The 14,578-nt window shown below is 40.3% G+C and overlaps 1 protein-coding gene across 5 annotated transcripts; it reads left to right on the forward strand.

Moving 5' to 3' along the window:
* The first annotated feature begins 4,744 nt into the window (after window positions 1-4,744).
* Window positions 4,745-12,151, forward strand: cyb561a3a (cytochrome b561 family, member A3a). Of its 5 annotated transcripts, none has more exons than XM_084056323.1 (7): window positions 4,745-4,867; window positions 6,084-6,217; window positions 8,237-8,437; window positions 9,247-9,455; window positions 10,202-10,356; window positions 11,542-11,710; window positions 11,924-12,151. In XM_084056323.1, exons 2-7 carry the CDS (start codon window positions 6,088-6,090, stop codon window positions 11,945-11,947), a joined length of 888 nt encoding a protein of 295 aa, XP_083912449.1. In that variant the 5' UTR covers window positions 4,745-4,867; window positions 6,084-6,087; the 3' UTR covers window positions 11,948-12,151. The 5 variants fall into 5 exon arrangements, with proteins under 5 accessions (XP_083912449.1, XP_083912448.1, XP_083912450.1 ...); XM_084056322.1 differs by having other exon boundaries at window positions 6,084-6,213; window positions 8,230-8,437; XM_084056324.1 differs by having other exon boundaries at window positions 4,834-4,867; window positions 6,119-6,213; window positions 8,230-8,437.
* The last annotated feature ends 2,427 nt before the right edge of the window (window positions 12,152-14,578 follow it).

The raw sequence follows: 14,578 nt of genomic DNA on the forward strand, positions 1-14,578 counted from the left end.
TTGTGAACATCTTGTCCCAGAAGGCATGTGTTATTTTGCCACTCTCACATCAAAGTCTGCTGGCAGCCGAGAACCATGTCAACGATTTACAGTCAAACCCCCTTTGGCTCTGAACAAAATGCAGTGTGAAGGGCTTGATATACTACGTATTCCTGTGCACAAAAAAATAACGGATCTAAAAGCTCACACTGTGTTGTTGCTGCAACGCATTGTGAGCTAGTAGACCCTTTAGAGCAGTGGTTCTCAAACTTTTTCGTGACAAGGACCCCCAAATTGATATGTATGTGGTCGCGGACCCCCACCTGAAAATATGCTGTGCCAGGTACCCCCAGAAGCAAAGATTTGAGTTAGAAATGTTTGCTTAAAAAATATACATATTAAAAAATGTTCACGATTTTTCAAAAATAGCAGATCTACCAGCTCATAGCGCGGCACCGAGTGCCGCGCTATGAGCTTGTAGATCTGCTATTTTTGAATAGCCAAAGTATAAAAGGTAAAAATTATTGTGACGCTATATTAACACATTTTGCTGGGGACCCACTGGAATCCCCCCCAAGGACCCCTGGGGGTCCCCGGACCCCACTTTGAGAACCAATGCTTTAGAGGGTACTGTAGATGCCCCGTAGATAGTGGTGCTTTTCCCTGGTGGTGGTTAGAGCAGGAATAATAACCCATATATTTTTGTATTGAGATGGTAGACTGGACAGCACAGAGCAGTGGGACTTGAAGCGAAACATAGGCTACCCCTGACTTTGAATTCTCACCGGGGTCTTGCCTTCTCTGTACCCCTGTTGAGTTTTATTCAATTTCCTGTGACTGTAGAATCCAAGGGGACTATTACATTTGAACGAGTACATAATTAGACTGGGACCTTGACTGATGTAAAAGTGCTGGAGTGTGGACACACTGGCTGATGCTTGCAGCACCGTGTATTGTATAGGATCACGTAATAGTAGCAGTATGCTGCAAATGCATGAAAAGGGGGACACCAGATAAATACAGGATGTTTGCTCATGAGGATCTATCAATTATTGAATACTGAAGGCTATATTACTTTTCATTGCTGTTGTCTTGTAACGTAGCATGAAAATCATACATGTTATTCTTCAAATGTCTACACCAGGAATTTTTAAATCTTACATGTTTAGGAATTATTACATCACTCATCTTATAGAGGCAAATTGATTAAATGGCTAATGTTACATGTTTTTGTTGCATTAACTTTGTTTAGAACAATATAACGTTTGACATTGGCAATATTCATAAGTGCATTTATTCAACTGTACTTCCAATTCAGAATTTTGAATTTTCGGATACTTCTCAAACATTTCAGACGGTAATATCGTTTTTTTTTCACTCCACAATGTTTATTTGACATGTTTAGTTACCCAACAGTATATAAAGTAATGTAGAATATATGGAAATACATATTTCTTGGCAGCTATATAAAATGATTATAATTCAGTGATACATTTTTTCTGCCATGCATTGTGAGCTTGTAGATCAGCTATTTTCAGCACGCCACACTGTCATGCAACAAAATATAAATCAGGGGTAAAAAAGAGTTTCTGTATTGTCTGAAATATTATATTCCAGAAAGGCCAGCAGAAGGACAGGTAAATGTCCAGGCAGGTGTTATTGAGGATGAAGGTGAATCTCAAAGGATCTACAAAGGCACAGCCTGTCCTGGATAACAATTGTAACCATTGACATATTTCAAACCAATAACTTCTTTACTTTTGTGAAGCCAGAGTCCTGTTATGGTATTTCTTATAGGCTTGACCTCTAGGCTTGACCGGATTCCCAAGGGCCACACAAAATATCTTAGCCAAAAATCTGGTATTTTGGCTAAAGTTTGCCCCAGAAATATGGATGTCATAGGGTTCAAGTGGCTAATTTATGTCACTGTGAGCTTATAGATCAGCTATTTTCCGTGGTGTCATACGAATCATTCTTAAAGAGCTGGTGCCATGTTTTTGCACTTTTTCTGTTTTTCATGTGTCTATGAGGTTGATAGAACTTCATTAAGCCCCCCGGAGGTGGTTTTATGGTGTTTTATGTCTTCTCTGATTATTTGGAGTTTCTTCCTGGAGGCTGAAATCTTGAGGGTCAAACGTGCCAATAGAGAAACAGCCCTTTAGTGACATCACAGAGCCCCCAAAAATAATACCCTCCCCCTCATTATCATAACACAACAGGTGTGAGCATGAGGAGGAGGAGGGACTAGGACAGGTGGGTGGTGCTAAGGTGGTGGAGGAGGTGCTAAGGTGAGAACCAGGCATACGTAATGAACTGGAGGCGTGTCCACATGAAAACATTTTTTTTTAACAATTTCTGTACACTTTTTTTAAAAATCCTTACATAATAATAATACCTTTATGATCAGGTTTTAGGGTTGAAAAATATCATGGCACTCCATCTTTAAGAAGACAAGAAGACTTGTTGCACAGTTGTGCATTTCTCAACAGAAATGTCAGCATGTCATAGGCTAGCCTACACAATGCCCATAACGACAACAATTTAGTGAATTATAAAGGACGGGAAGAAAATCCTGCCACGGTATTGTATCGCATGGTCTCCAAGCAACAGCCACTGCTTCCAGCGAGATTAGAAATTCATTGAGTGACTGCAGCTTCCAGTAATATAATCAACCGATGCAGCCTACATTAATTCTAAACTATGCCTTCATTTTGCTCCTGAATTACGGGTGATCTCACACACGTCATTGTAGCTGTCTAGAAGACACTATACTGTCATTCATCAGTTTTTATGCCTTCCATTTCCATTATGCTTCCATTTCCCAATCTTTACTGGTAATGACCCCGAGAATCCAGTTGCTTACTTGGAATTATCATTCAAATTTTGAGCTCATAGCAATATCAGCTCTCCACAGTTGTCAGTCCCAGAGGCTTCATATGTGATCGGGAATCAAAAACCCCCGGAGCAACCCCATGGCACATTTACACTGGCAGCACGGGGTAATTACAATAGCACAATACCATTTGCCTAATGCCTTTGAAGGACCCACATGAATAGTTTCACACAGGTTTTCAGGTAAATGATGTGTGGGAGCCTGCCATTGTAGCATTATACTGCTATTAAAGCATTCTATCTGCTGCCTGGGGAGCTGGTGCTTTTATTACACCAATACTACAGCTGACACCGAACAAAGGAAAGGGTTGGAAAATCCAAGGGCCAAAGGAGCTCGCATAAGCCTTCATAGACGCCAGAGTTTAGAATAGGCCTGTGTTTTGCTTAATAAATAATGGGGCTCCTCTGTAATGTCATGGAGCCCATGAATTTCAAGTGGTGTCTTAACTACTACTTATATCTGGTATTGATGGGCATAGTACTATCCAAAACGTACAGACCTTCACATTTAATTACATCGCACATTCCTGTGTAATTCTAAGTGCTTCACATGTTCTGAGAAACACATTTTAGTCCTTGTGAATTCATTGGATATGCTTTGGTAAGCATGGCCCGATCACACATTTGTGTCAAGCTTTGAAGAAGTCATGGAGTTATGTTTTTTTTATTGTAGCTATGTGCATATAGACCACGCTTACTCCAAAAGTCATTGACTCACAGATTTAGTTATTGTCCAAAATAACAGTTATAATTTATGGTAAACATTCATGCTAAAAGGGATTCAGGGAAAACAGTTCTGTATAGGGCTATTATGCCAACCAAATCTTATCATGGACTTGTGTTTTTTTTGGCATAATGTTGCTTCCAGCCAAGGAATGATAGGCAACTCACACCAAATCAATGTAACAAAGGGTAACTAAATTATAACTTTGTTTCCAGCTTCACACAGCTGATGGCTGCTCATCATATGTTGTTATATGATGAGTAGTTAAGGGGTGAGAGTGTCTTGCTCATGGTCATGGACACTTCAACAACAATACCAGGGCCAGGCCAGGAGGCAGACCGGTGACCTTCTGACCTTCTGATGACCATGACCTCTCTACGCACTCATTAGTTAGGGCTTGTCTTCTGCCTCAGGGGGGCGCTAAAGGACAACGATGTCGACAGATTAGTTTGTAAAATTCGTCTACCAGAGCAAATGCAGTGAAATAAACACCAACATCAGTAAATATACCTATACGGTATATTTACTGATGTTTATTGCGCTGCATTTGCCCTTGTCGTTATTGTCATTATGAATACAAGAATCATACATACATCCCATAACCATGCAAGGGATATTTCTAAAAGGCAGTGGTGGATAAAGTACTCAATTTTTTTACTTACATTTTTAAGTACCAATAGTGCAATGTAGAATTACTCTGTTACAAGTAAAAGTCAGGAATTCCAAATTTACTTGAGTAAAAGCACAAAAGTATTGGCATCAAAATGTACTTAAAGTACCAAAGGTAAAAGTACTCATTATAGAAGGTCCCATTTCACAGATAGCAGATGTGTTGTGAGCTTGTAGATCTGCTATTTTCAAATGGCCGAAATTTATATAGGGCTGAAGTAACAGCATATTTAATGTATGTTTTGTAATAATAATCCAAATCTACAAACGTAACTAACTAAAGTTTTCAAATAATTGTAGTGGAAGTAATATTGCCTCTGAGATAGAGTAGAAAGTATTGGAAATTAGTTGTACTTATAAGTACAGTACTTGAGTAAATATACTTATTTACTTTCCACCGCTGCTAAAAGGTGACTGTAGTGGTAGCCTACAGACTGGAGGACAAGTGACTACATTTCCCATGAGCCTCCCACTGTCAACAAGGAAGTATGTGACTTCCTAGCTTTAACGGTAATTACCCTTACATTACCTTACATTTAAACTGTCAGGTTAGCCACGAACTGCTTTACAATCATCTACAGACATGGAGGCTGTGTGAACGAGGTAGGATACTGCATTCATCATTTAAACTAATATGTAACGTCGGTCATGTCCTTAAATGCTCTCTGGCACCGAACATCTTCCTTTTTGAGACTGACTAACCTTCATAGAGATCTTTGGTAATCTAGTAATAGTATTACTTTGTCTCAATAACTGTGATTCTATAACATTATGACTTAAAACGCAAGTTGACCAACCTTGGTAACATAATTGTTTCAATGCACATCTACCTATTTTCATTTGTTCACCATACAGTGGTGCAAAGTTACTAGCCATGGTTACCTCACATGACGCTCGTCTGTCACATGACAGTCATGTTTCTGGGCCATAAAGTAACTAAGTACATTTACTGCAAGTACTGTACTTAAGGACAAATTTGAGGCATTTTTACCTCACTTTCCAATTATATTTCCAATTTGCATTACTTTTACTTCTACTCCACTACATCTCAGAGGCTAATATTATACTTTCACTCCACTACAATTATTTGAAAACTTATCACGAGTTACTTTGTAGATTTTGATTATTATTACAAAACATACATTAACCACTTCAGCCCTATTTAAACTTTGGCTATTTGGGGCGTTGTGAGCTTGTAGATCTGCTATTTTAAAAATATTTTTAAAATATATTTTAGATTTTAGACATTATGATAACTTGTGAAACCTTCTGCACAATGAGTACTTTTACTTTTGGTATATTTTCATGCCTACACTTTCTTACTTTTACTCAAGTAAACTTTGGACTACCTTACTTTTACTTGTTACAGAGTGTTTCTACATTGCAGTATTGTACTTAAGTACAACATTTGTACTTTTTCCACCACTGCCATACTCATAAAAATAAAAAGTATAAAGTCCGACTTAGTCAATGTGACAGCCATGTGACACACACACACACACACACACACACACACACACACACACACACACACACACACACACACACACACACACACACACACACAAATTACCTGACTCCCCCAACTGTTTACTGTGTATACGTTTATTGCTACTAGTGTTGATGAGGTTTTGTACATTATTGTATGTCTTTAAAATGTCTGATGAATTGAATACACAGGACCACAATGGAAACGAGTCCTTAGGGCTACCACTGTACTATTTGCAAACTGTTAATTAAGTAATTCAATCAATCCACACACACACACACATACACATGCACGCACACACACACACCATTTCCATATTATTCATTGCAGGCAGATGCAGCAAGCATTGTATTCTACTTCCCCAGACTGCGTGGTCCTCAGGCCGTTACACACTGCAGAATGTGGAAGTGACACTTCTACAGATGAAACGTCAAATCAAGAAGTGAAATCAAACACTATTGTGAGTAAAATATTTATCAGACAACCTGCCGTCTGTCAGGGAATTTCCATTCTGTCTGGATTAGTCTGCCAGAGAGACCTTTTGTTGACTTGTAACAGTTGGCTGTGGACGAGGTAGGAACTCTAAGCTGGTATGAGTGTCATTTGCTTGCTGTTTGGTACAGAATGAGTCTGTTATATAGCTTTCTCTGTCTAGTCTATTCTTAGTGGCTTAGTGGGCAGCCCTCTCTCCTTTTTCTTTATTGAGACAAGAGAGAAAATTGATATGACTCATATGGGAGGCACAGGAGGAGTGAAGGATCTGGCAAACATTTAATCCAAGGCCAACGGGGGCATGTGTCAGTACAGAGACACTGCCTGCCACTGGCCACTCACTCAAACCTCTGTTTTTACAAAATGTTTAGTCTTATGTAGTTCAGCTGGTGTCTAGACTGCAGATAGTGGAACGTCTCATTAAAGGACTATCTCATTTTAAATCACTGTTAAAAAGGTGAAAGGTTTTTCCATTCTTTTCCTATTTGTTTTGTGTGTGTGTGTGTGTGTGTGTGTGTGTGTGTGTGTGTGTGTGTGTGTGTGTGTGTGTGTGTGTGTGTGTGTGTGTGTGTGTGTGTGTGTGTGTGTGTGTGTGTGTTTTATACGTATGCATACAAGCCGAAATCTTATGTGTGGTGAGCTCGTAGATCAGCTATTTTCACTGAATTGCCTTGAAACTTTTCATCTATGACATGCTCAAAATAGCAATTGATTATTCATCTAATATTTTAAATTATCATTTTCTTTTATAATATTGATTAAGTCAATTAACTGTTGCACCCCTAATGATAATTGTTGCTACTATTCTGAGGGTCCCGCCACAGTTTACAGTAATCCAAAGTTCTCTGTTGTCTTTTCAGACCATATTTGACATCTTGAGTACAAATAGCGAGATGTTTATTATGTAAAAAAGAAAACGTTTGAAATCCAATTGTTAACATGTATGTTACCTTCTGACTATGTCACTATGAGACCGTAGATCGGTTAGAAGAAAAGAGCGTGAACAGTTTTGCATATAACCACATGGCCAAAATAGGGATGTTAGATTGAAAGTGGTTAACACCAAACCCAAGCAATGCTAAAATAGTGAAATGAATGTGATAGAGTTTTTGTCATGTAAATTTAAATAGCAAACTGTACGTTCAAACCCTACACTAACAGAAGTTGTATTCATGTACAATTCAACAGGCAACTAGAAAAGAGATCTGAAGCCCATTGATTTTAACCTTTGTGTTTATTTGGCATGTTTCAGACAGTTAGACAGGGGAAGAACATACTTTCATCATATCATTTTTTGTTAGATGTTTGCCCCTGAGAAAAAATATATTTCATCATATCATTTTTAGATTCCCCCCCCCCAGCCCATTGATTTTAGATCAAATAAATAAAGTCACTGTCAGACATCTCTGCCCAAAAACTAAGAAAACTAACCGATGCAGTCAATCAATTAATTTTTTAGACATTTAGAATTTTATATTTTATAAACCAGAATAGCGAAAATTGTTTGGAAAGAAACTCTCTTTTCTTTTCCCCATACGGCGGCAGTGGCTCAGGGGTAGAGTGGCCGGGTAGAGTGAACTGGAAAACCGCAAGGTTCCCAGTTTGATCCCGGGCTGGGGCGCTCCCCTAGAGTTAGTGTCGAAGTGTCCTTGAGCAAGACGCTGAACCCCTAATTGCTCCCGATGAGCAGGTTGGTGCCTTGCATGATTTCCTCCGCCATCGGTGTATGAATGTGTGTGTGAATGGGTTAATGGCACAATCAATGTAAAGCGCTTTGGATAGAAGCGCTATATAAATGCACCATTTACCATTTACCATTTATATTTTATAAACCAGAATAGCGAAAATTGTTTGGAAAGAAACTCTCTTTTCTTTTTCCCATACTTTTCCAGACCTTGAAATTACTCAAATCAAATTCCATACCTTTCCATACCGTTCATACTTGCATAGGAACCTTGCATTTTAATTCTTGTTGTTGTTTCAGTGTGCAGATCTGTCCAGCAGGATGAGGTCTGTTTTGGCCTTCTACCTTTGCTACGTGCTCTGCCTGTGCCTGGGGCTAGCCTGTGTGATGACTGTTTGCTATTGGAGCGGTCAGTATCGTGGTGGCTTCGCCTGGGATGGCTCAGACCTTCAGTTCAACTGGCACCCAGTACTGATGGTTTCAGGTCTGGTGGTGCTCTACGGCAATGGTGACTGGCACCTTTTATCATGAAGTTTCAGTTCTTTTTCTCTATTTGTTTTTTTAGAAACAAACGTTTGGTTGATCAATCGAAAAGAGAAGTGACGCCTTAATTAAAGGTATCACTTCTCTTTCAGCTAAAGGTGTCATCTTTAACTGATGCTAGTAGTAGTTTCCACTTTGGTGAAATTCTCTTCCACACTGCTTGTCTGTTTCTAGTGGAAGATATGAGCGCTATGAGCTTGTAGATCTCCTATTTTTGAAAAATCGTGACAATGTGTCCAAATCTTTTAATATATATATATTTTTTTAAGCGAACATTTGTAACTCAAATCTTTGCCTCGGGGGGTCCCTGGAACAACATATTTTGAGATGGGGGGTCCGCGGCCACATACATATCATTTTGGGGGTCCTTGACATGAAAGAGTTTGGGCACCACTGATATAGCAACATAAGTAAAAAAAAAAAAAAAAGAAATACAAACATTTAGGATTTAGAAGACATTGTAGAATCGGCCTCGGGTCTTAACGGCTTAACCCATTAAGCCGACCCCCATCTCTAAATATTTTGTTGCAGGGACCCCCAGAAGCAAAGATTTGAGTTAAAAATGTTCGCTTTAAAACAATGTATATTCAAAGATTTGCACACATTTTCACGATTTTTCAAAAATAGCCAAAGTGTAACATTTTTTTTTTACACTTTTTTTTTTTTTTCTCAAATCAAAAAATGACACAGATGCGTTCCAGGTCTTAACGGCTTAAAATGTGTGACCAGAAACCTTTAAATGACATGCTCTTGTTGTCTCCCCGCCCCCTGTAGGAGCTGTGCTATACCGTGTTCCTCTGACATGGGGTGACAATAAGCTTCCCTGGAAGCTGCTGCATGCTGCCGTGATGCTTCTGGCCCTGATCCTCTCCATCCTGGGGCTGGTTGCTGTGTTTGACTTCCATAATGCCAAACACATTCCCAACGTCTACTCCCTGCACAGCTGGATTGGAATTGGCACTGCCGCACTTTTTGCCTTACAGGTATGAATTTAACCATTAAGAAAAATCACGCTTTTACATAATTTCTTATAGATGGCACAGTTTCAGAAACATAATTGTCTAACTTTGAGGTATTGCCAATTACTGTAGGTAGACAGGTGGGCAGCATTTGCAGCCATAGACCAATGAATCCCACATCTGCCTTAGACCAAGGGATTCGTCTGTATGTCTATCTGTCTCTGTATTCTGTCTTTGTTTGACCGCAGGCTCTTTGAGGATTGTAGTAATAGGAGTGTAACTTGGATGGGTAAAAAAATGACATGAATCTCAGTGTGTCTGTATGTCCTTTGCATATCTCGATAATCTGTCAAATTGTATTGCTGAGGACCCATGGAAGTACAGTGTTGAGTGTGAAGTCGATGTTCCAAACAGGGGCCAAGCCCCGATTTAGCGCAGCGCTAGTGCATTAAAACTGAATATTGCTTTCGCAAACAATAAACACGCAATGATGTAGACTGTTTGATTACTTAGTCAGTTTTCATACCTGCAGTGTATGGGATCCAGTGGCTTCTTTTAAAATCAAACAAACTATGGTATATTTTGGAAAATGGTTGCCATTGGTAGCCATTAATATCAGGAGTCGTAGTCAATGGGCTAAACATGCCAGACCTCGCTCCGCAGTGGTCCTTTAACACTACTATCTGTACAACTGATTATTAAAAAAAAAAAGAATGCATAGATCCTGTATGATCTGCCAGACAAGCTACTAATCAACATTGTCTTAACAGTGGGTTGTAGGCCTGGCTGGCTTTCTCGTGCCCTGCTCCCCGGTGTCATTTCGTATGCTGCTGAAACCTGCTCATGTGTGGATGGGAATCGGCATTATGGCCCTCAGCATCGCGTCCTGCATCTCTGGAATTAATGAGAAACTCTTCTTTGTTCTGTGAGTGCCACCTCTCGGGTTGTTTTCTTATTAGTATGAACTGATATGATTTCATTGTCAAATGGAAACCGTTTTGGAGGCCATCAATCCATGGTAGCTGCATACTCCACCAGGACAGTGGAGAGCTCCCCGAGACGAAAACCGTCTGACAGGCAAATGGCAATTCATGTCTGCCACAGAACTCTTCTGTGTTCTGGAAGCCAGGCCTCGCCCACCATGGCTCACGCTGTTGGTAGTCTCTAGAGCAGTGATTCTCAAACTTTTTCATGTCAAGGACCCCCAAAATGATATGTATTTGGCTGCGGACCCCCATCTAAAAATATTTTGTTCCAGGGACCCCCAGAAGCAAAGATTTGAGTTACAAATGTTCGCTTTGAAAATATATATATTCAAAGATTTGCACAAATTTTCAAGATTTTTCAAAAATAGCAGATCTACAAGCTCATAGCGCGGCACTCGGTGCCGCGCTATGAGCTTGTATATCTGCTATTTTTGAATAGCCAAAGTATAAAAGGTCATAATTATTCTGATGCTATATTTACATATTTTGCTGGGTACCCCCTGGAACCCCCTCAAGTACCCCTGGGGGTCCCCGGACCCCACTTTGAGAACCAATGCTCTAGAGACACTGACTGAAGCAGTGTGCACTTCAGCCAGCACTGCCGGAACCGATGGTTTTAACACCTGGATATCGTAACGTGCTGTGGGGAAATTGTGACAGAGTTTTGCCCTTTCTAGCGATAGGTTGTGTTCATGAATGGTCACTAGACTAGAGAGAGATTTCAGAGGTGTTTGTACCTCCAGGAAGTCGGCTTGTGTCTCTTCCAAACTATCGCTGCTTTTCACTCGCTTCAATGCTGACAGTCACAGAATAGCTGGGCTGAATGTGGAAACCGTGTGAGAGGTCTGACCAACTTCTGACCAATCACAGTGGACAAACTAGTTCAGCCAATCGAAACATGTTGGTGGCGCAGAACAACCGGAAAAGGGTCTGAGACCGCCCACCCGAAGCTCTGAATGACGTCATTATTGTCGTTTTGGGCCAGCCGAACTGATCAAAGTTTGCCTGTTCTGGTGTAGTATGAATTGGGCTTTGATGTGGTGTAATCATGTGTTTTGGATGAAGTCATGACCTGTTTTTGTGTTGTTGTTGCAAATCCTTTGTCTTTTCTTGTGTTTTCCAAGGACATCAAACACCAATGGAACAAAGCCATATAAGTTACTACCCTCTGAAGCTGTGTTTGGAAATTCATTTGGCGTTTTGATTGTTGTCTTTGGACTGGTCGTATTGGCGATTCTGTTGAACCAGAAATGGCAGAGACCAGAGCCTAGATCTGACGAAGCAGCCTACAGGGTAAGAACACCAAAATGATGTATACACAGTAAAATCCTCAGTGTTAATTTAACTCTGAGAGTGTTTGGTTCCATTTGTACACTCAGAGTTACAAATGGATAAATGAACACTGATAATTCTACTGTGTACATAGTTTACATACATACAGTATACTGTGTAAAATAGAAAACAAAAAAGAAGGGAAAATAACATTTGATTTAAACTTTTCCACAGCCTTTGCTCCAAGAAGATAATTAAGGAAGGGAATGAAGAAATATTGAAAATGCGCACAAACTTCTCTTTATAAAATGTAAAAGTGCAATTCTGAATGTACAAGCTATACGTAGTACTACTAGAGTATGTGAAATGACTGTCTTTTCTGGATATGATTATTTATTTGAGATTATATTTAACTTTGCTGTATTGTTTTGGCCAAAGAATAAATACATAGATACATCTACATCACAAGAATGACCATAGTCTTCATTCAAGATTCTTATTCATTTACCATGTGCAGAGGAACCTCAGTTTTGAGGTGAGAGTATTTTCCTTGTCACTAGTCGGGCCTTGATTCTACAACATTTCTTACGCTTTAGTAAGAATAGTTGTAGAAGGTCTAGGCTAGGGTAAGTTTGGGGTGCTCGGTGCATATTTAAACCAGTGCTGGCTATCATCTTGATGCTAATAAATATTCCAAAAAGGGTATTTGTATAAACTGCTGAAACCTGCAAGATGTATGTATGTGAGCCAGCTTTACAATATGATAGATTGCCATAATTACCATGTGTTGATTGGTATAAAAGCAATGTCTGCTCTCTAATGATCCTCAAAGTGAAGTTTGGTTACTGATTTTGCAATACTTAAGGCAAGTGTGACAACCACAGTAATTGCCTTAGGGATGGTAATAAGTATAATGTGTCTTTTGTTGATGAATTGAGTACACAGGATCCCAATGGAAACAAGCCACAGCGCTTTCTTGGGTCTAATCCTCTTAGCAGACCTTGTATTGAACTGTACTTTCTGTGCTTCTTTTTTAGTATTCAATCAATTGTCTAGTTTGAATAACATTGGAAATGACAGAATACTCTGGTAATTTTTTGGCTGAGTAGAATGTTTATATATTGATTTGGTTTTGCTGTGTAACACACAACTATTTATTTCTCAGCAGGATTTGGGGCAGTAAATGCATGAATCATTACCTCTTGTTTGGAATGGATAGAGTTAAATTATAGTAACACTAACAAGAAAGTGGTATAATTAATGTAAAATTCATTATTAAATTAGCTCATATCATATTAATGTCAAAACATACGTTTTAATTATGTGGTATTGCCGGAGTCTTTAATTACTTTTAATAGAGATATAATTATTCCTTTCCCTGTCTGTAATTAGTATAATTCATTTGATACATTCTTCTGTGCAGAACAGAGAAACATTTGTCATCTATCGCATTTCTTCAGCAATAAAAACCTCTACATAGGGGGTCTCTCGAAACCAGCCCTCATCCTTTTCAGTTTTGCTCAAAATCTAGTGTGAACACTTTTCATCTCACCGCCATATAACTACAATGAAAACGGACAATCCTGCCATCCGCACCGGTGACTCACCAGTGTGATCTCCTATCTATTTTTCTGGATGGTGTCTGAGAACCATAAGCTGTGAGTTTAAGTTCATGTACTCACTGTATGATTTATTACTTTAGGATAGTCTTCTAATGGCATGTTACAATTGCTGTTGAATATTAGCTGTTGTAGTGATTTATCTGAGATAAATCTGTACGTACAACAACAAATACATGCAATTCATTTACCACTGCCCTGTAGCCTTCCGAGATAAACTTGAGAACTTTGGTCCCCCTGTGTTCAGCATCTTCTCTGACAATTGTCCGTGAGGAAGAAGCCCAACAAACCCGCGGTGAGGCCTTTAGGAGGGCCATTCCATTCCAGCGTACCGCAAGCGGAGCTAATACCATTAGACGGCCCAATCTAGTGGTATCGGCCCAAGGAACCATCACGCCAGAAGGAAATGTTTGGATCGGGGCGGTGCATCTGATCTGGCGCAGCGCTCAGGTCCTGGACCTGGTGAGACGAAGGAGGAGCCCGGCCAGGAGACAACCCACAGTGCCTAGTCCCTCCACGTGCCAGAGCCTCCCCGAGTCCCGGCAGAGTACTTCCGGAGAAGCGGACTGAGTGGCCCTGTCTTTCCCTTCAGGACTGACCGTGGGTGCTACTGGGACGTAAGTCGGGGCTTGATCAACCCTGGCTGGGTCACCTGGGCGAGGGTGTATGTTGTATGTTGCGAGACCCGAAACACCCTATGACCCCAGGCTACAACACTGATGATGCGTCCCAGTTGCATCCATGTGATGTATTTCTTTATTTATTATTAGGCTAGATCAGGGAGGAAGTAGTGATGGCGTGAGTGCGGTTCAGGCTCATGCCACATATTCCTGCAGAGCGGCCTGAGCTTTATGCCAGTTCAACTTTACAGGAATAAAGGAGGACTGAGAGCATTCATGCGATGCCAATCATGATCAGAGCCCCTTGACTTCTCATCTTCTCAGTTAAATGGGCTGGTGATGGCCCCAGTAATGATCCATGCTGATGATAAGGTTCAGAATGGAAGCGGTGGATGGAACTCATGATAATAAAAGGCAACCCAGAGCCCTCACAGAGGCTGCCAGATGGCCAGAATCCTGCCTACTCAGTAACTGCCCTCAAACATATGACGAGTGTGTGGCCACACAGATGTCAGACACAGCCAGAGACATCGCTAACACATGGGCCACCTTGGATCTCAAGTGGTGGAGTTGGACCACAGTGATGCACACCAGGTATCTTTCCATGAGTGTGCTGAAGAGGACAGGCAGGCAGTCACTGAGGGAGTTAG

This window comes from Gymnoscopelus microlampas (assembly GCF_963454915.1).
Source record: "Gymnoscopelus microlampas genome assembly, chromosome: 4".
Lineage (NCBI taxonomy): Eukaryota > Metazoa > Chordata > Actinopteri > Myctophiformes > Myctophidae > Gymnoscopelus > Gymnoscopelus microlampas.

Bases quoted from the DNA above. Each gene is read 5' to 3' on its own strand.
- cyb561a3a (XM_084056322.1), top strand. From the start codon at position 6,088: ATGCAGCAAGCATTGTATTCTACTTCCCCAGACTGCGTGGTCCTCAGG. The intron at 6,214-8,229 runs GTGAGTAAAATA...TTGTTGTTTCAG, and splicing joins AAGTGAAATCAAACACTATT to TGTGCAGATCTGTCCAGCAG. The intron at 11,711-11,923 runs GTAAGAACACCA...ACTTTTCCACAG, and splicing joins CTGACGAAGCAGCCTACAGG to CCTTTGCTCCAAGAAGATAA.